General features: G+C 37.9%; 1 protein-coding gene across 6 annotated transcripts in view; it reads right to left on the bottom strand.

Annotated features, from left to right (window-relative positions):
• SOX6 (SRY-box transcription factor 6) overlaps positions 1-27,623 on the bottom strand; it is a 337,003-nt gene that overhangs the window by 81,554 nt on the left and 227,826 nt on the right. For 4 of the 6 annotated variants that reach the window (XM_032984902.2, XM_042784521.1, XM_042784522.1 and 1 more), the window contains 2 exons: positions 17,577-17,700; positions 8,877-8,956 (listed from right to left, as the gene is read on the bottom strand). In XM_032984902.2, coding sequence (XP_032840793.1) covers positions 8,877-8,956; positions 17,577-17,700 — 204 coding nt within the window. The remainder of the gene's footprint in view (positions 1-8,876; positions 8,957-17,576; positions 17,701-27,623) is intronic. The other 2 variants (XM_032984900.2, XM_042784523.1) reach the window with 1 other exon arrangement.

The raw sequence follows: 27,623 nt of genomic DNA, 5'->3' as shown, positions 1-27,623 counted from the left end.
ATTAGAAATAATTGTGCGTACAGGCTGCTTAGCAGATCTCTCACACTGATCTTTTACTGTATATTTAGAACTTTCATGCACCTTCAAGCAAAATTAAATAATTTCCTTAAAGGAAGTGCACACAAAATTATGCAAAACATATTCAAATGGGCTTATAAAAATTACCTCTAAATAAAATTCACATTTGCACCTCAAAATCAGGTAACTGGGAACTTAGTATTACAAATTCATTGTAGGCTGATGTATTTTACACAAATAAATGTGAATTTGGTGTAAGCCTGCCATGCTTTCTGAACTGCAGTAGGTGTGATGCCATTTCAGCAATGGTGCTGGGACCAGATTAAAATGGTTATGAGCCCTCATCTTAGCCCTCCCCTAGGTGTTGAAGACTGCAACAGAAGAGATGGTCTGTACTGAATGAATTACTGTGGATACAGATGGGTTATTTAATAAAGTGGTAGACTAGTTAAATCTGGTCACTTGTTCTCTTCCTAGTGTGTAGGACAAATGATGCAACTTTTTTGAAAGGAGTTTACCTCTTTTATCTCTCATTTCACTTCTAAAAATGCCAGCAGACATGACAACACACTCACTATTCCTGCACCTGAAATACTTAATTTGTTTTAATGCTTAGCTGTTTGCTGTAGTACAAGCACAACGTCGACATATATCCCCTATTGTATCGATTTCACTAGATTTTGTGAATGATTCCTTTAAGTCTTGAATAATCCCTTAATACTGACATTTAAGCACGATGTGTTTTTCTTCCTGTATGCCTTAAGATGATCCTCCCTCTAGTCTTTTTTCCAGGACTGATATACAAGCCTTCTGTTGTGCCCCATCACCATATGCAGCTTTCATGCTGAGTCTTAAGAGCAGACAGATGATTCCAATACTTTCTATGAGTTAGGACACCTTTCTGGTTTCTCAATCATATGAATTCTAAAAACATCACAGACCAAATACGCACACATCTTGGACAAGCAGGGTGTTGGAGGCCATACCATTCCTATTTCATCATCTAAAAAGACTCCACTCTGATAGCAATATCTACACACTGATGTGATGAGTTCTATCTCATCTTCCATGAATTGCCCTTTCTTTCTGAACTGGGTCAGTGGGAGAGAATACTTCTATATCAGACTCTCTGAAGTAAGGCAGGTGATGATATCTTTCCAGTCCACGCATCTGTAAGAGAATTCTGCTTCCTTTGAGCACGTGTGCATGCACATGTGCATGTCTATACCTAGAAGCTCTCATCTAACCATCTTTATTCTTAGAACTTTTACATCAGATGAAAGATGAGTTATTAAGGTTTTCCTGTAGCAATTAGTCAGGAAAGAATGATTATACAGAAGTGTATTATTTTCCTTTGTGTACAGACCTGACTTAAAAGGCATTTTTGTCTTTAATATGATTGCTGCTAAGTTCCTAATCATCCAAATATGTTAACACCTTCACAGGAAAAAATCCTTCATGTTTGTAATTTGTAGCCAAATTAAGCAACTTGATCTATGGTTATCAGAAGTATAATAAAATTCCAGAAACATATTCACTTGCAGCTAATTCCTGTAAGGCATACACCATATACATTTCTAGAAAGCTTGAAGGAATCCAACTGCCAGCTCAGAGTATGCCTCACAGTCAGCGTATTCCCCAAAGGGATGCCACAGTTTTTAAAAGAGCTTTAAAAAACTTGCTCATCCCCTGATGGCACTCTGTAGTACTGGTGCCTCTGGTGCTCTGTCAGTAAATGCAGCAGTAACTTATTTGCTTCTTACTGGCTTCTGAGTGAATACATACCCCAGGGAGGGAGCTTTGCAAAGCACAATTATTTTAAACTAGAGCCTGGGCTTTCAGTGAGGGGCAGCCAGTGGTTAAGGCAGCGAGAACATCTTGTTGACGCTGGGGGCTCAGCCTCCTCCAGTCACTTGGGCTCAAGCTTCTGCCTTGGTGCAGACTGAAGAGACACAGGAAACCTCCTGCAACCCAGGCTATAAGGATGACATCCTTTAAACACACAAGTTTCCTGATAAGTAAGTTTATGTCCACGCCATTTATGATCTCAATGGTAAATTCTCCCTGGAACAGAGCATATGGGCCTGGAAGGCAGCTGTCCGGCTTGGTAAGATCTAAAGGTGCAAAAGATGGGAAGCAAGACAGGACCCTGATCCCAAGCTGCCAGACTGAAAAGTCTTCCCTCCTGGGAGAGGAGAGCAGGGGCAGGACAGGAGCACTTCCCAAGGTGGAGGCGGGGTTCGTCATCTGGAGGGAACAGAAACAGAGAGCTCTGCCAGAGGGGGTGACAGGCCAGTGGCTGGTGTCCTTCCTGCAATGGGGGCAAACACAAGCCCAGGACAGGACTTGGGCCAGCCACATCCAGGACAAGTACTAGAACTGCTAGAGACTATAGCAACAGTCTCTTTCTTAAACATTCCTATGATTTTTCTATTAAATAATGTGACACTGTTCCATGAAGCAAGAATGAGAATAACAAAGACGTGCTGTTTAAAGCAGTCATTGGAGATGCAGGGGACTAAATGGGTGAGAAAAGGGTCCTGCAGCTTGCAATGCTGCTGTACCAAGCTGATTACTCTAGCTAATGGTTTCGTTTGTTTGTCTGTCCATTTTTACTAGCTTGAAGAGAACAGGGAGACTCCCTCTCGTTCTGACTAGGGATGCCGTTACTGGGGGTGCTTGGAAAATCTTCCTGGCAAAAAATTAATCAGAATTGATATTTTACTGCAAAAAGTATCCATTTTGATGGGCTGTCTTTTCCTGATGAAAATCAATTTGCCAGATAATTCAGGGCTGAAGTTGAGAAGAAGTAGAAGAAGATGGAGTATTAAGAAATTCTGCAAAGAAAGGAGGTCATATGGTAAAATATTGGCTCAATGACATCATTTTCATTGATACTGCCACTGATATAATTCAACTTGATCACACAGATATTACATACAGAGACATAAACATTCAAGTCGGGAAAGGCGCAAGTGTAACTATTTCATTGATTTTAATTAAATTTTCCTAAGTATTGCAAGGTTGGCATATTTTTTATTTTATTTTTATTAAAGGGCTTGCTTGGTCTCTCAGAGCCCTAATAAAATCTTCTTTCAGCCTCTTTCCTTCCTCTGCTACAACCTACATTTCTACATAAGAAAAGGACCAAAATATTTAATTTACTACTTCCGTATACTGAAATTTGCTCACACCGTTCCCTTAATTTAGGCCACTATTCACTGTATCATAATAAGGAACATTCTGTTAAAATATGCCCACCTAGAGCTCAGTAGTCTTTGAATGCTAGATAAAATCATTCTATAAGGCTAATGAAGACAGAAACTCTCCCTGTAACAATATTAAGTTTGTTTTCTCTAGTGATTCGAAGAAGTGAGCAATCTGTCAGTAATACATTGAGGGAAATTACTTGTCTTGTAGGAATTCCCGCTGACAGTCACTCACTCACAGTGCTGACCCAAACATCTACCCGCTGACAAACAAATTACAGTGTCTAACTTTGAAAAGGTAACTAGCTGTTTTTAATTTTGATTGGTCTCACCAAATCTCTTTCACATTTGCCCAATCCCCATTCTTCGTTGTGTTAAAAAAAAAAAAAAAAAAAAAAAAAAGGAAAGCTCCATGGTTTTTGCATTTGAAAAAATTATTATTGCCTACATCCGAGAGTGTTATGTCAGATAAAACTGTTAAACTGTGTCTAACCAACATTAAGACTGGCAGCCCTGCCAGTGACTGACTGGGTGAGTGAACACATTACTGAGACAGCATTGTAGAAATTAATTTTCTTCAATAAAGTGATTTTTAAGGCTCATATATTTCACAATCTAAACATATGTCACTGTTTCATAAACAAAATAAATGGATTAAAATAATACATTACCAATATGCTGACACATGGAGATATTTTAATTAGAAATACTTAAGCTGCGTGATATTTAACTGCTATATTTGTTGAAGAGGAGCATGCATCATTTAATAAGACATAAGGCAGGTACATCACTTTGCATGATGTGGTACCAGAGTAAGACCAAATCACCTCCAGTGTGAGCTATCACTATCAGATCACATTAGTCCCACTAAAAAATTGCTTTAAGGTTACAACATATAGAGGAAACCCCATAAGAGCAGCAGTCCACTAAAACAACTTTTTCATTGAAATAATAAGTCACCAAGATTCTAGTTCCCGAGAATAATATTTCTTCATAAAAGGCCACATTTAACATCTTAGCTATTTAAAGGCCATATTTACATGACTGTCACATTACATTGGCCTCTTTCCTGCACATTCTTCTTGACTTACTTTAAGGACCAGCACTAAAATAGCTGAGGAAAGCAAATGTCAACTACGTCCTGAAATTTATATGTGTGAGAGAATTGGAATAAGTAGAAATGTAATATATTGTTTACTGTACCGAGTGCCCTCTGGTCTCTAAAGGTCAAAAGCATTGTAACCTTAGAGTTACAGTTTCTGATTGTTCCCAGGGTTAAATACATTATCAAAATTAATGGTTCAAACCCCTCAACCTTCAGATATATGAGTATTCATGCCTCCATCTGCTGAACTGTTCAGCTAAAAATAGCATTCTTTGGCCTTCCCTCAACTAATATTGTGCCCCTGAGGCAGGCTGTGCAATGCTTCAGCAGAGCACTGGATCCGCACCCAGCAGTATAAAAAAAGGTCATTTACCTTGTCTGCAATTAGAAGAGAGTATGGAGGAGTAGGATGAGATGGGAGGGGAGAAAAGAAATAGACAAATATGTGTTTAGTTAAAATTTAAATTTGATTTTAACGGATTATAAAAACTTCAGGCTTCAAAAACACAGCTGCAACTATAGTTAAGACCTGCCAAGGTTCATTAGTGTTATAAGCAATAAATTTTGAAGGACAAATTACACAAATAGTTTGGGGAAAGAGTCATGAGCAAAATCTTTTTTGTTTTACTTTTTTTCCTAAAGCTCACTTTGTTTGGCAATAACTCAGCTAGCATCATTGTAGTGCTTCCATTTCTATCAACAGTTTATCGGTCGTGGTTGAGAGAGTTGCAACATTTCCTTATTTACTGCACAGACTGCTTTGTAGAAATATCTAAGAATGAAGGCAGATTTTTTTAAACAATAAAGAGCATATAGTAACATTCCTGGTTTGAAGGTAAGGACATATAGGTGCCACCTCTGCCACCACTCAGTTACTAGGTTACTACTACCAGCACCATGAGAGCTGGGAAAGCCCATTTCAGGATCAAGTTCAGTCATTTAGCAAGATTACTGGGCACACATACCTAGAATCAGTTATCAGTACAATCATTTGACAGCTAGGGACAAAATTCAGGGAAATGGGAAAGGGAAGAAACTCCAGAAAAGGTGGATATAAAAAAGAGGAGCAAAGGGAAAATTATTGACAACTTTTACTGCTCACACTGATTAATTAAAGCAACACACTTTTGTTACAAGCATGCATCAGAACTGGTTCCCACACCACTATGCATACTTGCTACAGGTGTATTTGGTAATATATCTGTAAACTAGTTAGCAGGAGGATGATTTGACAGGATTCATTCATAGATGTTTGAAGCTGGAGGGGGTGAACAGAAATAGCTTGGTCCTTCTTCTTAGGCCATACCTAGAGAACTGTTCCCTCATCAGCAAGACCCTCCCTCATGCCGGGAGTCCTAACAAGGCATGATCCTATCACACGCATTTAAATCTTGGCCAAGTTTTTGAGGAAACTGTCGAAAAGGTGCTGAGCTGCTATCAGATAATGGGAAGTGTGAAACACAGAGTTTTAAGTCTTTTTGTCAACAACATCATCAATGGCACCCACCCTCATGAGATCGGTATACAGATAAAAATAAGCTACCTGATGTCAACCCAAAGCAGAGTAAGTCACAACTTCAGGAACACAGACTGGCATAACTGTGTGGTAGTTACTACTTTCTTTCAGGATACGCAAAGCTACAACTGAATATTAACAGTATTTTATCACCAGCTGATTAATGTGATGCAAAATCTTTAGACTAGATGGGTCAAGCAGGTCTGTTGCTGAAGGAGAAGTTACCTTATTTTATTTTACCTTTTTCAATGCAAGATCCATGAGAGTGAAACTAGCTGCTTGAGAAAAACCCAGACATGATTTCCAATAAAGTTTTTAAACTCATGGATGTACATAATCCACTGGTGAACACAGATATACAATTCAGAGAAAATACATTTTGATACCAACGTGCTAAATTGCTTGAACAAGATGGGCAAATCATTAATTACAAATTGCCCACTGGAGAAACATACTCTGGAATAATTGCTATCGTTACATGATGTACCTGGGAGTAAATTGTCTTCTGTGCTATTAGATTCAGAGCTTCTACAGAAGTTGTCCTAACACACAGAAAGTCAAGAGCACAAGATTTCTGCTAGATCCTACCTGAAGCGTGGTCAAAAACACATAAGTGAAAAAAGAGGAGAGATTATAAACTTGAAGCTGACAGAATTTCCACTGCAACTGGATATGGGTTATGGAATATAATTTTGGAACTAATAGAAATGCTCTGGTAAAGTTGAAATGTCAGAGTTACTGCAAAGCTTTTTTAATTGAAATAGCTTTCCTTCCCCAGGTTCTCCAAACATAGTTATCACACACACACTCACATGTAGAAACAAAACCAAACCTGCAAAAGAATTAGCTATTTCTCCCACTGGCTGAAAGGAACAGAGATTAGTTTTGTGATCAGTATTTTTAAGCACTTGAGAAATACTCAGATACCATGGTCACAGCAATCATGTAAATAAATAAGTGGGTGGGGTGCATGGAAGAAAGGAAGCAAAAAAGAGAAAGAAGGGGGAAGGGAAGCAAAGATGGAAAAATGAGATGAAATGTTACGCCCCTAACAGACTTCATGACGCATCAGGTATAACAACAAATTCCCTCCAAGAAACACGCCCAACTAAGTGTTCATTTAGGAACACTTAGAGAATTTACACAAAGAGAATATTAATAGTAGGAATAAATAATATTTAGTTCAGCTTATTTGACAATCAGATGAGCAGGTATCAGCTGAAGGTTAAGTACTCTATTAATAAATCTCTTAGGACCATGAAACATTAAAGGTTTTGAAATCCCTAAAAGGTAAAATTAAAATAAAATAGAAAGGGGGGTGAACAAACAAAAAAAACTCTTTTACAACAAATACACTTGAAGGGAAATTCTGGCCCCACAAGCACTCAAATGTTTCTGAATTTATTAGCACCACTTTCTTTGCTGGTTGTTTTCTTTTCTCTCTAATTGTGCTCATCATGTTTAACAGCTCAGTCTATCATGTCTGCAAATTAATGAAATTGCACTATTGCTGTAGGTTCTGATCACAGCTGATGTGCAAATAGATCTGTGGGTCAAGCTACAAATGGATCTTGTGAAAGAAAAGAGCTGGGAATATCTGTGGTCTAGATACTGCTTCTGTTGCAGTTGAACAGTTTTTATCCCCTTCTGCCTTAGTCTCATGTAGCCTCACTATTTGTTGTGCTGCATTTCAAAGGTAGCAAAAGTAGTCTCTCTATTCACAAAGATGATTTCTGAAGTTTTTCTCAACTAAAACTAATGAGACTTTGGCTTCAACAAGTGTTCAAATACAGATTTTCAAAGGAAACCTGCTATTTTTCCTTTTGAAAAACTCCCCTTTGGTTTGCAGCCTATCCAAAGTACGGACTTAACATAATACTATCATGATCCAAAAGTATTTTTGGAAGTTCTTTCCCTGCAGTGTCAGGGTGTTCTCTTTTCAAGTTTTGATTAAGGGTTAAGTCAGACATAAGCTCAAGGGGTCTTTTTCACCGGTTCTGAATCATCAGTGAACAGTGAGTTCTGGTCCCATTCTCACTTATCCTAAGTTATCTTGACAAGAAGAATATCAGCATTGGGTAAAGATGAGAGGATTTTTAATTTGCTTTGGTCCCTCTGGAAATTTATATAATTGCAGAAGGGTAAGCAAAGTAGGTATTTGGATATTAACATGGCAGTACTTTGCTACTCTAGGCACAATTTATTCCTACTTTTCATCTGAACCCAACTCTAACCTAACTCAAACAGGGGTTTCAAAGGTTTACTTGCAAACAGTTACATGCATCTTTAATGGCCTTTCCTCTCATGTTTACTGTCACTTCCTTTCCACACATTTTAACTCTGAAAGCTTTTGACTGTTTCTTCATTATTTATGACATTGTTGTGTCTTTTCTTGTGAAATTAAAAACTTCTTGCCACAAAAAGCTAGCTAATAATATGGCACATAAATCTTTCTTTCACAACATTTCATTCTATATATGCCAAAAATAAATAAATGACCAAACCAGGGCTTCTGACCATGCTTGGCATCTGACCAGCTTAATGCATGGAAAGGTTGAGATTACCTAAATACAGAAGCTAAAAGAGTTTGCAATTTATTGTAATGTCAGCACCACACCATCTGAAAAAAAAAAAAAAAACAAAAAAAAACAAACAGCAACACACATTTCTTTTGATACACTCACTGCTCCAATTAAAGGTAGTGCATTGCAGTACAGGGGAAAGAATAAATGAAAATAAAGTACAAAAAGATCTTTGAACATATCTCCCATCAACTGGTCATATAATTAAAAAAAATACCATTAACTCTGCCGATATAAAACACACAGAACAATGTCTTTCACTCACAGTATCAAGGTGGGACGCATGTTGCTATATTTGCAGTACCGTAAGTACATAAGGTGTTAATCCTCCTGGGCTGTGCTCAAAAATTATTTAACATTCAGACTATTATTTAGCATACAGCTGGTTAGCAGTTTTCCCCTAAAATGTTGGCTTGAATCCCACATTTTTTTGTTCTGGCACATACCTGGAGCTGTAAAGGGCTGAGTCCAGAAGCAGCAGCAGCTGCCATTGTTGATGGAATGAACTGCACAGGGTAGTTATCACCTGTCGGGAGAACAATGCGTGCAGGTTCAGACAATGAGCAGAGAATAGCAGCAGACAAGTGCAAACATGGACCTAGGATTGCCTGTGCTCCACAGCACTCCTCTAAGCCTAAACATCTGCAAAAACAAAAGGCTTCGCTGGGCACGGACTTGCCATGCTCCCTTGGAACTTTTTTGTTAGTAGATAGCTGGTAGGCAAACTGGCAAAACATAAATGTGATACTCGTGATTTTCATTTTCAAAAGCAAATGTTCAAATCAAGCGCATAAGCTTGGGCACAGAATGGGCCTTAAGGCCATAGACAGACAAACAAGATACCCCAGGAAACCCCAGTGGTTCCCAGAGGAAAAAAATTGTTGTCTCCACATGTTTCTTAAAACAGGAGACATTTTTTATAATCCAAGAAATTTCAGCCCTGTTTAATGCAGGGTGATTTCTTTTCAGTATCAAGTGGCTCTTTCCCAGGAAAGCTACCTAGTTGGCATAACACAGGTTGAGGTTGTTTCTTGTTTTGCTTTGAGGCTCTCTGTCTTGAGACAACTCTTTTAAGGTAGTCATAGGAAAAAAAAAAAAATCACTTTTACAAATAGCTCAAAGTATAATTTTAACTCTCTCTTAGATCTGGGACTCTACTGAAGTTGATAGATTACATAGCTGTTCACTTACATGAAGATTTAGGCACTAAAATTTCTGTGTTCTGCTCCCTGGAAACAGAAAATGTCCTCTCTGCATTGAAGGGACAACAAATACTCCAAAAAATAAGGGATACTATTGAACCCAAATAAGCATTGCAACATTCTATCTTATAGCATCTATGGGTGTTCCCACTTCTGAGCCACTTCAACAGTGCATCACACAGTGCTGTTGAGACTCTTAGTCAATGTAACAATGAAGGCAGGCTGATATAGTTTAGCAGTGTAATCTGTAATGTAAAAATTAGTACACTGATGGATAAATTACACCGTAACTATGATTCAGTGGCCTATCACTTCGGCTCAAACTTCTTATTTAATGTCAGTGTTAGGTACTATCTGTAGGCTACATTTTAACAGGCTGCTCCTCTGTACATTTTTGAGATTTACAATACTCAGTCTGTTTTACATGAACTTTTCCACTCTGAAATCAGAATGTATCAATAAGGGAAGATACAGAAATCCAAAATAATATAATCAGGGCATTCCAAGAGTTAGATTTTCTTGTCAACCCCCTCAAATAAATAATGATAGCTCAAGTCTTTTCAGTCACTGGATTCCTCAGAACTCTCCCTTTTTACCACCTGAAGTGCTATTGTATTCAGCTCAGTTTAAATGTTCAGTTGTTTCACTTTTTTAATAAATTGTACATGTCTAATCCACAAGGTCTCTTTGCATCATATCCATAATACCTCATCAGACCACTGAGCACAGTATGCGCTTGTACACAGTCCAGTAACAATTGGATTCTGATTGCACATAGAGCTCTGCTACAATGCATTCACTAACACTATCTTGTACTGGTGTCCTATGGAGTAATGTTCAAAATATCTCCTCTTATTTTCCCCCTTCCATGAGGTTGATTTTAGTTTTCAATGATGTTGGGGTTTTTTTCTTTAAAAAAAGCAACAAAAAAACCCCAGAACCTTAAAGTACTAAAGTTGTCTCTTTATGGCTAAATAATTCTACTCATCTTTTTGATATTTATATGAAATTATCTGAATAAATAAGATCCTAAACTAAGTTAAATAATGTTTGTTTCAGAAATATATTACAAGGTTTAAAAAAAAAAAAAAATAAATCACAAAGATGTTGAATTAATGATGCTTTAAATGGGGGGAAAAATAACCATCCAAGTTATCAGCATGGACTGCCTTGCAGAACATTTTGGAGGCATTCTTTCTTTAAATATCATGAATTATTCATTCCTGTTCCACACAGCAATCTCTTCTTCCTCCCTCCCCCTCCACATACACTTTTTAAGTTCAATACCAGTTGCTTTATTTGTACTAAAACATTTTCCATGTCAAACATATTTTTTAAAAAAATCAAACTCTAAAAGAAATCCCTGCGGCACTCCTTTTTCACAGCTGTCATGCTCCTATGGTTTGAAATAGCCGGATATTTTATACACACACACGTGCGCGCGTGCACACACACACAAACAGAATTTTTGGCTTCACAGCTAATTTACTAGTATCTCTACCACACCCTGTTGCATTCTCTTGCTCACCTGCTGGCTACAGTTCTTTCCTTTGTTACGGGAAAAATCATTGTGTAGTTATGTCATTTATTTGTTAATAAAACATAATACTGTCCCTTTCCCCCTTCATTTTAACATGGTATGTTAGCAGCATCTTTGTGCTGAGAACAAAAATTAATACTTTTTCAGCTCTGGAGTACTTTGCTGACAACAGGCAGTAAAAGCAGAGCAAAGGTACATTTTTCTCCCTTCAGGAAACTGAGCATGCAGGGAATGGACTGGGTTTAATTTTTAATTACAGAAGGTACATATTTCCCCGTCTCATTTTGTCAGTGCAAGAATGGATCAAGACATTTCTCAGGAGCTGTCTTGGAAAGAAATCAGTCAATGTATTGTAGCAATTTTTTTCAAATTCGTTTCTCAATTTGGAATGCTTGCATGAGGATCCATTCTTTTAAATTTGTACAAAAGGCAGCAGAACATGTTCAAACAGGCCTGCTTTAGGTACCGGTGTGTGCTGGCCTTTGATAACCAGGAGTGAGAAGAATGCCGGAAGAAGAAAATCTGTCATGTTTTGCAAACTGATATCTTCAATCTCCTTGCTGTGCTGATTGTCTATTTACATTTGGCTGCTGTTGTTTATATATAAATTGGTGTTTACAAGCAATGGAAAAGTATGCCAGACTTCTGTTTCATTTGTCAGGTTGAGCAACATTTCCAAATGAATAAAAGCAGCGAGCAATTGTGCCATGCTATTCTACACAGAAATAATATAAATGTTTCTTTTTGTCTTGGATGAAGTGAGGAAGCTTAGTGGACTTTATTTACAAGATGTACGGACTTACTTTCCAGATCAAGTCCTTGTGAGCTGTGAGGAAAGAAGGATGCCTGGCTCTTGAGAGACTCAGGATACGGGGAAGGTGTTACTACTAAAACACAAAGTCATCTGACTCACAAAGCTTTCTGTTTGATGATAGTTTCTCCCCATTTTGGGATTGTAACCTAAAATCAGTCTCTTCATGCATGGGTCTCAAACTGCCATTTGCACACTCTCCAGGTGGAATCACAGAATAACAGGAAATGGAGTTGGAAGAGATGTGAGAGATCGCAAATTCCAGGGCTCTACTCTCCAAGGCGTAAATGAACAGACCGAGGATAGCGTACCTCTCCTCGGGGTCTTGTCAGGATACAGCAAGGATACAGATGCCCACTCCTGCAGCATTACCACACAGGGCATGTATTTTGTTTGTGCAGCAGCATCGGGAACGAGGAAGAGGTTAATAGAGGTAACTGGCTAAAGCAGTACTACAAAGCATCTCCTCTGTCTGATGACTCTATCTCAGTTCTGCCTTTGTTCCGAGCAGGGTTTGCCACAGCACTGCCTTATTGCCATCCTCATGTCACAGCAAAATCAGTTGCTCCAACAATTGTCTATCTGCAGGTAAAGAACTTAAATGAAAAATCTCAGCTGAAAATATTCAGCTTCCTACAACCACTTCCAGCTCTTACCTCAGCATTTAGGAGTGAGGCACATATGGATTGCTGCAAGAAATCCTGAGGTTACAGATTCCTTGTTCCAACCAGTAAAACCCAACAGGGAACACATGACAAACTTTAACTCAGGCCTGGGGAATTTCTATTAGAAACAAGGCTCATGCAGCACCTCTGCCATGCAGATACACAGCCAACTCAGTGCACAGTTGATTTGGTGTACGCTTTCTCTTCTCACCTGTCAAGAGGAACAGCAGCCTACTGAAAATAGAGTGTGTGCTATGTAAAATTTAAACCACCTTACAGCTTTAGGAAAAACTTCTGAAAGGCCTGTTCCAAATGGAAACTGCAGTGATGGATATCAGTGAAATCCAGATCATCTAAGGTGGTGTTAGTTATGTGGATTAACGACTGTAATCAAGGAGATTAATTAGTTTGATGACAAATATCTCACAGTATTGGAATGTTTTGAGGTCCAGCCGGATGACAATAAGCCTAACAGTTTTGTCATGCTTTACCTAATTTTACTTTCATTGGTTTCAAAGGAGTTACTGTTGATTTGCCCCAATGCAAGTAGGAACAGAACCATGCCAAAATGTTGGCTCCATTTCTCACTATTTTGCCACCAGCCTAGGAAAACAGTCTCTTTTCACATTTCATTGTATTGCAATCATAGAAAAATCTCTTGTAAATTATTTTTGTGTATAAAGCAGAATGACCTAGGTAGGCAAACAGGAGTTGTTTCTTAGCCATTCTCATCATGGCCTTTATATATTTTATGTATGAAAGATGAAGAAGGGCTTTGAAAATACACTGCAGCATATCACCCTACAAACCCTTCTAATTAGAGGTTTACAATCTCCACACCTCAATGTCTCTATTTTCAATAATCTTTTTCAGAGACACTTTCCATATCTTGTAAATAACTGATATAATACAAAATATTTGAAGAAGACTATTAAGAAAAATTGATCATTCATTTACGAGTCCCATGGACTGCCGTCATGCAGCCAGCATGGAGGGTGGCCCTCCCACTCTCTGCTCAGAGCAAACTGTAGCTCTGTTTGAGCTCTGCTCAAAGCATGGCCTGGCTCCTGCCCAGCGTTACTCTATATCCTTACTCTGTCATCATCCTACTTCCCCATTCCCTCTTAGCCACAAAACTTGAAAGAAGTTATACTTTAGGCACTGTAAGAAGGGGAAGGGAACTGCATTTCTCCTTATCTCTCTCCCCGTCTTCTCTTCTTGACCCAGGGCACTAATGAGGACACACTAATCACATTCAAGGATACTCCAGCCCACTAACTTTTCCTGGATGCATGTGGTTGGTTAAGTGAAGGGAAATTTGCACTGGGAGAGGAGGTATAATGATATTTATGTTACCCTCCAGTTCCAAGTAGTGAGTATAGTGGTCACAGTCAGAAAGCCAGCACAGTTGCTTTGCTGTACTTGGAATGCAAAATCATTATATTAACTGTGTAGCATCTCTGGGCAAGTATTAGCTTCCTAACAGCTGCCATTCTCAGCCTCCCACTGGAATAAGTGGCAACCCCCACAACCAGGTACTCTACGAGGCTTGTCAAGCGCCTGCAGGTCAATAGTCACAACAGTCATTTGAGATGCACAGCGCCCTAAAGTTTTAATTAATCCAGTATACAGTATAAATACTGAAATATGTATAAAAAATTAATTAGGTGGTCTATGCAGCTCTGATTTCTCAATTAGTACTTACCATGCCGGAAAATTATATTACATGACTTTCAGATACATAAGGAAGCATGGGACTTTGGGGATATTTTTCTAATGTAATTATTACTTGTCATCAGTACTTGCTAACTTTGGCCTGTTTCACCTCCTAGAGCTCCAAAATACAGGGGGAGGGTTACAGCCACCTCATGTTCTGGATCCTGCCAGGCAATAGGAAACTCTCTCCTGCCAGGCTTTAATACAAAACATATCTGTATATCAGCAATCTATCAAGTTTCTTTTCTATTCATAACTTTCTGAGCTCAGGAGTTCAGGAGCAACTAACTGTCCATGTGCTGGAAGGGACTCAGAGTCTTCTAAATTCTCCTCTCTTCCAGAGGTCCTTCCATCGAAGGCATAACCTAGCGTACTTTGTTTTAGGAATACCATTTTATTACTTCAAAGCACAGACTTTAAGCGCAGATCTGCAACAGTGCCTGGTAATTACCATCTTGGAATTGAAATAAACAGCCATGAAACTGGTTCCCACTTAGCTCATGAAGATACATCTGCATGGACACGTGCACATGGTCGTACCTCAGCTTGTGCACCAAGGCAGGACTTCTCATCTTGGCTGCATTGTCACACTAACACTGATATGCCACTTCCAAGTCAGAGTTGGCTTATATCTAGCTCATTTTGTGGGCATAGCAAATTAAGTGACACAATATTTGACATTCCATAAATGACACAATCAGTTTCAAAAGGACTCAGTTCCAACACCTCCTATTGTTGAAATCCCACTCACAATTTTTTTCTGAATGTCAAGGAAAACTGACACTGTCAAAACTTAGTCTTGCCTACATCTAACTAGAGTAATATGAAACAGAAAATAAACAGGGAACCAAAAAGAAAATTATAAGTGTCTGAAGGGTTAATCCATCTCCTATCTTGCCTCAGAAATATGAGTGAGTCTAAACTGACAGTTCTAGAGGTGAAAGTTTAATTTTTCACAAAAGTAGAAGAGTACAGGTAGTAGCAGTCAAGTTCATAAATATTCCTCAGAAATGACTTTGAAGAACCCTCTCTATGAAAGAGTGTAGCTTAATCTCCAGTTTCATTAATTCCTTAACTACTGTGCTGAGTGCCAAAAATAGGAATTAATCAATACCAAGTGTAGTTACAGTGGGTTTTTTATCATGATGTCTCTCCAACAAAAACTAGTAACCTGCCCAGCTACCTTTGCCACACATGCTGTAGAATTTAATAAATATATTAAATATATAAATATTCTTATTTCTTGCAAGCCATTAGGTTGCAAGAAGCCAAACAGATCATTGTGACTTCTGGACCTTACTAGCATCAGCTGGATATAAACCACCAACATACTAGTAAACACCTTACCTGTATTCTGAGATACCCAGGCCTTGATTTCTGTCTGCACTTCAATCTTTTTAACATTTGTTATAGATCTCTTTTTCTGCATTCCAGTGAGTAAAAAAACTGCCCTGAAAAGCTGTATCACCTTCCAATATGAGGTCAATAGGTCACAGGTAAAGCAGTATAAACTCAATAAAATGTTAGGATAGGTACTGTAAGGAACACTTTAGAATAAGTGCAGAAATCTGTTCTTATGCAGGAAATCATGCTGGTACTCTTCTTCCTGAGTCATTATTGTACAAAGTAGCCTACAGAGCCAAAATCAACATGATGTGATTTGACATACCACCTTTCAGGGGGAAGCACAACCAACAGCTTATTCATTATTAGTCACTATTCAAAAAGCCTCTCAGATTAAAATGGGAAAGCAAGGAAACTAAAGCACATGCTTTCTCTTGTCTGTGAGAAAGAAGGTATTACCCAGGGTGTCATAGACAATTTCCACAACTGGGAAGTCTTACGTCTTTGGAGACAAAATATTCTTCACTTCGGTCCCCAACCACTGTGAGGTGGTGATGTGTGTGAATGACCACCATCCTGTGCCATCTAGAGCTAGCTGCTTTTCAGAGCTCCATTAACTGGTTCCAGCATACAGTGCACCAGTTTGTCAAATTGGAGAAGAACTTTGGGATTTCTAAACCTGAAGATAAGATAATAACTGGACAAAGATTCTGTGTTTAAAGAGGAACATCTCTAGACTGAAGAGGCAGATGGGAGTGGAACAAACGGAAATGCTTGCTGAAATCTGGCTTGGCCTCACTTCAGCTAATATTAAGTAAACTTGCTAGAAAAGATTTCAGGTTCAACCTGGCTTTTAATTAGTATGCTGTTTACATCATCTATTATGAGGCTTTACTTTGGATTTGACCCTGCTCCTGCTGCAGTCAACAGCAAAAACACCACTAACATCAGTGGGAGCAGGATCAATGCTTTACTTTGTACATTTCATATTTAATGTCAGAAGAAGAAACTGGTATTTGTGGTTTGTAGTTATTAGTTATCAGGTTAATATGCTAAAGGCAGCTTGACAGGGAATACTATTAATGAGCAAAATAAGGTTGCTGCTTCTGGACTGAGGTCACTTACAAAGAATGTACAAATGAAAATAAGGTTGACTTTTATTTACTTAACTATCTTCCTACATTGAATTCCTTTGGCAACGTGTCTTTAAACATTTAAAGCCCTGTTTACAAGGAGGCTCTGAAAGTAGCTTCAAACCATTATATCCCTAATTGAATTCCCCAGGAGTCCTGTAAACTCAGAGGAAAAAAGAAAGAAATCATAACATTTGCTAAATCATCTCAAAACATATTTCACTGCAAGGTTATGTGACCTGTTACAAGTCTGAATGATGACTTGGATTGAACTACTGAAACCTTTTATTATTCAGATTGAAATCAAACAAAAAGTTGCCCATTTGAAGCCTGCTAATTAAATTATACTTCCTCTGACTTTTATCACTAATTAAGAGTAAGAATTTTGGCACAAAAGACAAGTATACTGAAGATAACAGAATTAAAGACACATAGCTTTAGTATAATGACATGGGGCAGACCAGATGCAAATTATGAGGCAGGTTGGCCAATATATTTAGAGCAAATGATTTTGTGGGAAATAAAGGTAAAAAAAAAAATCATAATATTCAATAGCCAATATTCCATCCACCCCCTTCAAACCAGAAGTTTTTTTTCAAGTGGAGTTGCAAAAATCCACATCATTTCCAACCAACTATGCATGTTGTGTAACATCACCTATATGAGATAGATCACACAAGAAGCTACAGTTAATATCTTAAAATGTTAAATACCTTCACATCCCTGTCAGCTTACCTGGCTTGTAAGTTATTCCTGGGGGGAAGAGGAATCCCTGCTGGGCTGCAGCAGCCGCTGCCAGTGTCCGCTGGTCGTGTGGAAAAATTGGGATCATGAGCGGAGGCATGTGACCCTGAACCTGCTAAACAGAAGAGAGCCTCTGATCAGAAATAGCACAAATTTGTCTTGACAGGTATTTCTCCAGTACTGATAGTGTTCTTGTGTTCACACAGTCCCGCGGAACCTTTGCCTTAATGTAATCCCTGCCAATTTCACATTATCACATCAAAGCCCTCACTAACATTGTTTTTCCTCAATGTCAAAGGTGTAAAAGTCTCAGTGAACTGCACATTTTCCTACTTCTTCCTAGTTCTCTTTTTTTTTTTTTTTTAATTAATATTCCCTGTTCTGGCACAAGGTAAAAAGATACAGAACCTTTCTAACATACCATAGGTTCTTTAAAAAGAAGAGTGGTACAAATTTCTATTAATTTTTCACAAGTTGTCTCATCTGGTCACAGACAGCAAAGTGACAAACATTTTAGAAATAACCTAACACTGAAGTAGCTACATTGATGTTCAAATTTTAGTATCCTTAGGGTAATTTTAATTCTGAGATCTTGCAACACTGTATTGTTCCTACACCAACTATACCAACAAGTCAGGTATGTTATTTCTAAATCTCATCACAGCATTAAACAGTCTTCTAGTCAACACCCCAGCTCTTAAGATTTAAGACTCCAACATCTTGTCTCCCAATTAAACTAACATCCTTTGCCATACGTACCTCACTATAACATATAAACTGCTCATCTGCCTAAGCAGTTTTACAGCTTTACACACTATCCTGTAGCTTGGTAATTATGGAGTTGTATTCAGACACCATTTCAGAATAAAACCTACTGTATCAAATTTAATTTGACCTTAATAAATTTATCAAAAAGCACAAACATGCATCTTCACTTTATACCAGCATTTGTACTCAACATATAGAAAACGGGAGATGTGATGGAGTCATGTCTGTTAAATCCACATATTAATTTCCTAGTTGTTTAATTTATGCTACATGTGTTTCAGAGACAGTGGATAGGATCACAAGGAGATTTTATCCATCATTCCTTAACCCCAGAAGTACCCAACGGTTTGACTATGATTTTTCTGATTAGTAGTTAAGCAAACATATAATGGCTTATATATCAAAGCTAGTAAATGTAGGAAGAAATTGGGGTTTTGGGTAGGAAAAAAATTTTGCCCTCATCCTACCATAAATTGGTGGCATTAAATACCATTAAAAAGTTAAAGTACACTTCAAGCAATTTTTTTTTTCATTTAATTCCTAAAAAACTTTTTTGGTCAAATCCCATATGTTGACCTATGACATTGTTTAAATAGTGCCAAATTTTCTTGTCATATCCCCATTACTTTCACAAGCACTGATGCAGTGCAGAAATGCTACTGTGTGTGTCTATGAGGGTTAATTTACCAACAACTCTTCTCTTGGGAAAGCCCTAAGATGTAGGTTAATAAAGGTCAAGCAAAAAATAAACACTTTACAGTATTTTTTTGAATCCATTTCTCAGGAAAATCAACTTATAATAAAAAGGTCTTTGTGCAATTACTACTATGGCACTGGGGCGTGAAAGAAACTAGCTTTGAGCAGCTATTTCTCTCATTTTCGCTGAGGTAAGCCTGGCTGTGCATTTTAGGATATGAGTTAAACTTGGTTAGATTGGAGTTGATCCCCATGTGTCCAGCACAGGCATTTACCTCTGATAAAATGGTGTTAGTTTTGCTGTGTGGTGTTCCTTTACACTGGCTCTACAGGAGTACAGCAGATGAAAACCACAGGCTTTGTCTGATAGAAACAACTGTAGGATATATTGGAAGGAATTCAACACAGTACAACTTAACAACCGTTTTCAGTATTTCCCAATTACAGTCTAATCAAATGGACCCAACGCTTAAGAAATATCCCTTTCAATCACCACACACAGAAAGTATTTCCAGGGGGTTGCAAAGGTACAAGACACCAACACAACCTCAGAAAACACAGAAGAGATCGGAGCGTGCACTGTAGTTAGCATGCTCGTGAGTACATACCCACAGCAATACTTTGCACCCTAGTGTCATAAAAATAATTTGAAATGTATAATAACCAAATCCTATAAAGGTTATTCCCCAGTGCAATCCTGTAGAGTTGGATCCAGTCCACCATATCCAAAGAGATTTTCTTTACAAAACTCTCAAATAAAAGCAATTATGTAAATGTGGAGAATTACCATTGCATGTTCTGGCTATTTGCTATTCTTCCTTAAAATACTACTTTGAATGCTGGATCAGGTCCTCAGCCTATATAAATCAATGTAACTTTGGCTAAAGGTGGCTTAATTTAAGGGAGTAAATTTTGAGTTTACACTTAAGACAGTTATACAGACTGAAAAAAGCCAATACTGAATGGCAATCATTCCCTCGCATGAGTCTTCCCTCTGGCACATACTAAATGTTATTCCTAGGTGAATGTTGGTTTCACCCAGAATTATCATATTCATTGGTGTCTATTTTCAGCACAGGTCAACTGAAAATCACAAATAAGCATTAGAAAGGAAGAGAATGTACAAGTATCACTGATCCCTGAATTATTAAAGATGTAAAATTAATGCCAAAAAAACAGTAGACACCTTAATTTTTTTTTTTTTTTTAAGGTTTTCTTTTTGTTTTATTGAGGGAGGAGAAATTTGGAGGAGGGGTTGACTGGTGTACTTCATAAAATCGGCTACATGCCCAGAAATTTTAATTGCTGAGATGTTTCTCAGGTCTTTCTGAAAACCAAGACTGTAGCAGATGCCCGAGAAACACCCCGACTCTGTCTCTTCCCATTCGTAAAAATAGCGTATTGTTGGATCGGCACTTTCCCCTTTTGTCTCCTCTGTGCTAGGTTGTTGATGATGCCATTTTTTGCCATCTGCCCCAGAGCTTCATTAAAGATACATGAATGGGCTAACTGGGCTGCTATCTTGTGAGGAACAGGTGCTATTGTTTGTCCCTGAAGACTTGCACTAAAGATCTCACTCAGAATACTTGAGAAAGAGCATCTGCAGCAGTCAGTCAGAGAGTAACTTGGCAGAGCCCATACTATGGGCTAATATGCAAACAGTGACACTCAGGGGGACTCATTTTCTCTTTCATGAAGATTTTTTTTTTTCTTTTGACGGGTAGTAAATGTTTGGTTTTGAACAATTGTGCCAGTCTATATCTTTAGCTGAACTGTACAAACCCTGGAGGAAACCTGAGTATGTTCTTTCCAAAATTCATTTCTGCAACCTTCAGTAAAATCATCTCTTATATAAAGCTACCTCATAAAATTAATCCTCGTTTCTATACAATAAGCTCAGGTTTAACTGTGTTAAACATGAGAAGCCACCAGGATTAGGAAACTCTCAAAAGGTAGTGTACCATTCCTTTAATATCCCATCACAACTCTGATGGCCCTTGGGAACTGATTACAGCACTTCCTTGCCTGAGATCTAAGTCAGGAAGCAACTTTAGAGTAAATCAGCCCTGATTAGTTCAAGAAGCAACTTCCAATTTGATTCTCCCTGAAATAATAAAAGCTGGTGGCCTGTTTGATAAACTGGGCAAATCTGCAATGCTTTGTCCCACAGTCATGTGAACGCTAATCTCAGAAGCTGGCTGGACAATCCTCCTTGTTAAAAAGTATTGTGCACGGAAAATGAAAGCTAAAGTGATATGTCATACAAAAATAATGCCTTGAATGCAAATGATCTGCCTCTTTCGGATAAAGAACACAGCATATTTAGTGAGACTAAGGAAGAGGAAGGGTTCTGTCTTTATAAACGAAAGCTGCCTTTACAACAACTAACACTGCAGCTAGAGAAGCATAGACATTCAGAGAAAAGGATGGCAGCAGTGCAAGCAAAAACGCAGCTCACACATTTCTGCTTAGCTGCGAGGATCACAGGTTTCAAGAGCAGAAGTAAAACCTACCCTATAATGGCAGCTGAATTCCTTGCAAACTTTTCAAGACCAAAATTGACAAGTTGCCTCTGTTGCATTTCTGTTTACTTCAGTAAAGGGAGGATTAAGCGCCATCTTTTTAAGAGATAGTAAGGACAATCTTTACAATATTTTATCCCTTCCTTAAAGCTTGTTTTTCATTACAGTCAGCACTAGTATATAACAGTGTGATAGGCTAAATAGGCTCTAATTGCCTAGAATAATCCAACATCACTATTTAAAACCATTGCCCTCCACCTTCTTCCACCAATAAAATCTCTGGACACTCTTCTCAACTCGTAGAAATCTTGAGATTTGTACTGAATTTAACAAACTACTCCAATGCATGTTAGCTGAGAAACTAATCTTCAAATTTATTGAATTGACTTTTTTTTTTTTTTTCTTTAGTATAGGATGTACAGTACCTTTTATCCTTGTGACATTGCATCCTCTGTGAGAACCTAATTCATTCACAGGCAGATTTAAAATTTTTATAGTTTAAACTTTAATGTCTACCTAAGATTTTTTAACTTCTTGAATAATTCTTATAGCCAGACTACAACTTTAACCTGTCTGTGTAGTCATTAAGTTTTTAATTTCCATAGTAAAAATGTGTTTGAAATTTTCTACTCACTCATTTAGAAACTACAGTGTAATAGAAGTTCCCAGGTAACGGCAGTGTATCAAGTAAGAACGTGAATTTTCAGAATGTTCAAAATACCTGTTTATATGGTAGAACAAAGTGACTATAACTGATAGCTCAACAGGTTACTTTTTAGGTTGAATCATTTAAAAAATCTTAATGGCACTGAAAACAGTGTTTGTGTCCCTGGTACTACTAGTGCAAATTTTTAAATACCCTGTGTGTTATATGTACTGACCTCATCTGCATTTTAAATAGTGTGTATACAATACATGGCACTATTACTTTTATACCACCGCTGGAATTTTTTTATTTCAAGAACTATTGTTGGGTTTTGTTGTTCTTTGTAAGATAAGAAATATAAGAAGCTTTGTTAATTTGAATTTTATTCCGATTAGGTCATCTTGGTGACTGCAAGAAAGCAAACACTATGTTACATAATGTAGTAGGGACTTCTATGAAAATTTATTTTTGTGAGAGTCAGTAGGATCACTTAAGTGCTTAAAAGCAGCTATGTGCTAAGATCTTTGTAGGTTAGGGCCCAAATCTCCCCAGCTCTGCCAATATTTTCATGAACTCATGCCACGACTGAGATCTTTTCTGGTCCCAGAAATGATCTGTTTAGAAAAACTGCAGAAGAATTGTACTGAAAAAATGAAAAGGTCTTTTTTGTTATAATTGAATGGTCTGGATGTTTTATTTGTGCTGTTCTGATGAAGCAAAGCGCCTGCAAGGCTGGGTTAGCTGACCAGTCCAGTTATAAGGGATCCGGCTACTTTGTGTGCAAGTGCTGGTTGGGCCTTTTGTTCTGAGCTCAGAAATGCAACTGATGAACTCTCAAGGCTTTGAATTAATGCACCATCAATGCCTAACATCCTCTACTGTAAAGATAATATGAGAGAGTGGACCCAAACGCTTAAGTGAGAAACCGCCTCTAGCACAAATAATCCCAGGAAAGCAACTGTGGCTCTGCGCGTGGGGGAATGGCAGTTGAGGAAAGGTGGGCTCCAGCAGACCGAAAGTGATCACGCAGGCACTGCGTCATAGCCAAGGCACTGAAAATTGCGTTGACATAGCTCCCACACTGAAAATTATTCAGAGACTACTTTCTGCTCCTGTTAGCAATATAGAATCACTGGAGCTATATCTATATAGGGAGGTATATTATGTTCTAATTTATCTGCCATCTAATTATCTACAGTCTAATTGAAAAATATTTCCTCTCAGTGAAAGTACATGAGCCACAAAGAAAATGTCTGCCAATGAGATCCCAGGGGAAGCGTTGGCAAATAAACTGTAAAAAAGATACCATAGACTTGCAAAGTGAGAACATTTCATATGGGAAATACTATGAAAAATATGTAGCCCACTACTGAATTTGTAAATGGATTGTAACTGCTATTTTCTTTCTTTTCCCCTATCATTTTTTCCATTTGTCCAATGCTTCAGCGTGATTTGAAGATTTAAGTCTACTGCAGTGGCCACAACATTAATGTGAAAATTGTAGCCGTGATCATATAGTGAAACAGAGCATCCTTATTTGTTATTATTTCTTCGTTATTACTTTGAAACTTTACATCAACTAAACTTAAATTCCATCTATGTGGGAAATAAAGAAGGGAGCAACAGAAAAATACTACCAAGCACACTGAAAAACAGAATAGTTTTAACCATTAGCTATCATTAAATTTCTATTAGCTTCTCATTCTAATGCCCTGCTTTTACCTAGCTCCTTGACTACCTGGAAATACAGAATTCAACTAAAGATGATCTCATGAAGTTAAGAGTATGATAAATGGTAATTAAATCTATTTAAATTGTCTGTATTTTAAGAAACTCTCACTAGGAGGGATGGAGAACATCTCTGCTATAGAGAAATAAATAAAACATGTTATGCAAAAGTGAATTTATAGTTCATTTGGAATTAGAGATCTACCACCTTTTCAATCCATACAAATGCATAATCTTGTCAATTAAATATTATTGTTAAGGTCTAGTAGTATGTTAAAATCACTTTAAAGTGCAACTAAGGAAAATTCATGTGTGTTTATTACTCCTTAAGGGTCTATTAGTGGGTATTTTATTCAGATTTGTGTTGTAAAATCTGCATAAACTCAGCATATTGTTATCCCCATGTGTGCATTTGTTTGGTTAAAGCATAACAGCAAATCTCTATTTCTGCAACTTCTGGAAAAGTCAAGAGAACTAAAACAGTCCTAATTTTAATCAGATACAAACAGTTATCTCTACAGAAGTGAAGAGTTGACTATTATGCAAATTGTCACAGTTAGTGGTCACCAAGCCATCACAGAAGACTGAGCAAGTCAATTATTTCAGATATTTCCAAAGACTAGTGAAGATGTATGTTTCTCATTTGCACCTTGTCTTATTCGTGCCAAAGTAAGAAAAATATTGCAGCCTAATGATACTTGTTGATATTTCATATACAGAAGCTCCATTACTTCAGCTCAAATCTAAATATAAATTATGTCAGAAATTTCTTATTAGCTTATGTTTTTATGGTGATATCAAAATGTGCAAGATTTTTGGAGTACATTGAAATTTCCTGTTGATGGAAAAATTTAGAGCAAGAGATGCTTTAAAATTTGCATTTCATATCGGTTCTTTCAAGCAGCGTTTTTCCTCCACATCCTTCCAAGACAGAGTTCTTTTTTTTTGAACAGTAGCCATCACTAGTTATTAACATTAAACTAATTCCCTCAATAGAAGGGCTTGCAATGTATAGTATTAGAAAATAAATCATCCAATGCCGCAACACTGATGATTGCTAAAGGAAGGATTGTCTTTCACTTTAAAGAATAGCTCCAACAGAAGTGGGAACAAAAAGAGAAACGTCTTGCAGTGCCTCTGATCAAAACTCCTTCTGCCCTATAGAAGTCAAAAAGGTACAAAAAAAAAAGAACAGGTTGGGGGTTTTCTATTATATTAAACAAATACAGAATATATCTGAAATCCAGGGGGTCACTAATGCTAACACAGGAGTTCTGCCACTTACTTTGTACGGGAAGAATTTCCTCCTGATCAGCACATTGTTTCTAAAGTTTTCTATATTTTCACTGATATTCCAATATTTGTAACTATATGGTATTGTGACTATATAAGCACTTAGAACTCTTGAATACTTTACAATTATTAACTAATTCAAGCTCAAAGACCCGTTCAGAGGACAGTATTACATCTACAGTTTACACAGGAGGGCACTCAAAGAGGCCTTGATTTCTCTTTCAGTCGCAGAAATGACAATGCATAATGATAGAAACCAATTCTATTGTAATCTGCTGCTTGTAACCTTTACACACTACCACGCAATTGTATAAAGAGCTGCCCGAAGTGCAGAGATATGGCTAATGAGCTCTGCTGAAAAATTAGAATGAGGCAGCTTTTGAGAAGGTACATCCCAGCGCTACGCAGTTTAACCCCCAAACACTCGTATACTGGCAGGATACAAGGGTGGAGGTGAATCGCCAGTGGGAAACGGAGACGCCTTTCCCATCCCACCCAGCCCTCTGGCTGATTTCTTCAGGTATTTACTCCTCTGTGAATTTACTCTTTATTATAGAGGCAAGTATTGATATTTTTCCTCAAGCCTGAATGGATAATATTCAAGAGACTAAGTCAAAGGAGGTATTCACATCTAGTGAGATATTCTTGCTTCTGTATATTTTTGAAAGAGACTTAATGTAGAATAGTAACCTAGGTAACTTCCAGAAATCACATGATGTTTGTGGAGTGTCTGGATTGAAACACAAAGGGTTATCAAAGGCAGTTATGTGGATAACTAGTTTAATGCAGAAAACTCCTGTGTCTAGAGATCAAAGTCAAATCAGAATACTGATTGCATGCAAAAATTAATTTGTTCCATCTTCCTACGATTCCTCAGATTTTGACATGATCTGACTATCTTAACTCAGAAAAGACTCCAAGAAACTGGTGTGTTTGCACAGTATTACTGAGGTGGTTGCCACTGCTAGGTATACAGTAATTATGGCAGATCTGGGAGTCAGCAACAGAGAGTTTCTAAACTTCCAGCAATATACACACAGCCTGTTTGCTTCCTACGCCAACTGTGTCTGGCTCAAATCAGTTATATTGGCTCCTCAACTTTCTACAGCATTTATGATTCATCTACAAAAACATTTTGAAAGAACAAAATCATTAAAAAAGTAAAATAAGGAAGAAAACCGGGAAACTCATATTTAAAATGAGCATTAGGTATTTTCTATCCAATCTTGGGTGTTAAAATTCTAGCAACAGCTATACTTCAGACATAAATCCACACTGCTGTGCTGCCTTTTCTGCAGAGCATCCTGATATTCAAGAAGGAACACCAATCTTCCCATTTTCTGGCTTTCCCCAATTTGTCACAACTCCAGTGTTATTTAAAGTGCACTTTCGGCTTGCGAATAGATCCTTGTCATGAATCCTATGATCACACTCACATTAGAGTGACGCTGCTTTCAAAGTTAGCATATTTTCTTCAGTTGCTCATGACAATCGGTGGGAGTCAATAGCACAAAGCTGTGCTGCAATTCCCTTTCTCTCTGCCTGCCGAACCTGCAGCGAAGGGCTGGCTCCTCCGCAACCCGAAAGTGCTGGAGTTGGAGTGATGAAATGCACGGGCAAATCTACATAGAATTGCGGGGCAGTAACAATGGCCCTTTGTCCAGCTGTGGTTGCTCCCCCCTCTACAGCCAGGCCTTATCTGCTCAGGAAATGCCTGCTTTAACTGACAGGTAGGAGATTAAATCTACAGCTGCCGAAACACAATCTCCGCTCTGTTAGATAGCCTTTCATTGAAAAGCACTACAAACACATAATTTGTTTATGTTGTACCAGCAATCTTTGACAAAGCAGACTGTCTAGCTGAGACAAATGTGGTTAAACCCATTTATTGTATTATTTCTGCTACACAGAACAAGCTCTTAAAACGTAGAAACTAGACAAGGCACAAAGCTCTAGCTGTCTAAAGGAATCAAGAATAGATGACTTCTTGTTACACTAGCCCCCTTTACACAGTGTAGCATGTTCCCTCCTGGAAAACATCCACTGTGATTTCTTTCTTTCCTTTCTCTCTCCCCCCACCATCCTTTTTTTTTTTTTTTTTTTTTTTTAAGTGGGTGGTTCAATGATGTTTATGTTTCCAGGTTTTAAAGTTTCTTTTGTTTTCTCTAGCATCAATAGATATAAAATAACTAAGCCAGTCAAAGGATGCCTTCAGATTTAAGAAACAAGGAAATATTTTTGAGAGACTATTTCTCAAAGAAAGAATAATTTTCCAGACACACTGTCTGGTCTTCCTGACATAATGCACGCTCAAATAGAAGTTTTGCCTGACTAATGAATGCTAGACTGACACCCCCCCACCCCTTCTCTCTCTGTTTTTTAATC

The sequence above is a fragment of the Tyto alba genome, unplaced genomic scaffold (genome assembly GCF_018691265.1).
Source record: "Tyto alba isolate M040663 unplaced genomic scaffold, T.alba_DEE_v4.0 Super-Scaffold_8, whole genome shotgun sequence".
Classification (NCBI taxonomy): Eukaryota; Metazoa; Chordata; class Aves; order Strigiformes; family Tytonidae; genus Tyto; species Tyto alba.
Note: the sequence above shows the minus strand (reverse complement) of the source record. Positions and strands in the feature narration are given on the sequence as shown.